Here is an 820-nt window from a genome sequence, read left to right as displayed (position 1 = left end):
TTAAGCTGCAGATGTCAACTGACCCCATCACCAACGAATGCACAGGAACAGCTAAAGTTACATTCAGGTACTGCTGCTGTTGCTGCTGCTGCTGCTGCTGTTGCTGCTGCTGCTGCTGCTGCTGTTGCTGCTGCTGCTGCTGGTAGTACTGCTGCTGCTGCTCCTGCTCCTGCTGTTGTCCCCTCCACTTCTGCCGTACTGCTGCTACTTGTGCTGCTGCGCCTGCTGCTGCTAGTGCTGCGTGCCTTGCTGCTATTGCTGCTGTTGCTGCTGCTCTTGCTGCTGTAGTTGCTGCTTTTGCTGCTAGCCCTAGTGCTGCAACTTGTGCTGCTGTTTTTGCTGCTAGTTCTACTGCTGCTGCTTGTGCTGCTAGACGAGTTGGTGCTGCTGCTCTTGCTGGTATTATGCTGCTGCTGCTGATTCTGCTGTTGATGCTGCTGCTGCTGCTGCTGCTGCTGCTGCTGTGTATAGGCATTCGGGGGGGGCAGCAGCACTGGAGGCATTGATGGCTCGCCTACGAACCCAAAATATAACAGCACAGGTCGACTAACAAATTAAAAAAAAACAGAAAAAGAAAAATTAAACAAGTAAGGATATGAGTAGTAATATATTATGTAGCAATAGCAGCAGCAGCTGCAGCAGCAAAAACAGCTGCAGCAGCAACTGCAACAACAACAGCTGCAACTGTAGCAACTACAACAGCAACAACAGCTGCAACCACAGCAATAGCAGCAGCAATAGCAGCTGCAGCAGCAATAGCAGCTGCAGCAGCAACAGCAGCTGCATCAGTAGCAGAAGCTGCAGCTGCAGCAGCAACAGC

General features: G+C 51.5%; 1 protein-coding gene across 1 annotated transcript; it reads right to left on the bottom strand.

Annotated features, from left to right (window-relative positions):
• Positions 1–14: 14 nt before the first annotated feature.
• EMH_0000120 (uncharacterized protein) lies at positions 15–503 on the bottom strand (the record flags this gene model as incomplete). The annotated part of the gene is made up of 1 exon (XM_038022213.1): positions 15–503. The coding sequence occupies one exon, from the start codon at positions 501–503 to the stop codon at positions 15–17; it is 489 nt and encodes a 162-aa protein (XP_037878067.1).
• Positions 504–820: the final 317 nt, after the last annotated feature.

Source organism: Eimeria mitis, genomic scaffold, assembly GCF_000499745.2.
Source record: "Eimeria mitis Houghton genomic scaffold, Emh_scaff12188, whole genome shotgun sequence".
Lineage (NCBI taxonomy): Eukaryota > Apicomplexa > Conoidasida > Eucoccidiorida > Eimeriidae > Eimeria > Eimeria mitis.
This window is presented reverse-complemented; position numbering and strand designations above follow the sequence as displayed.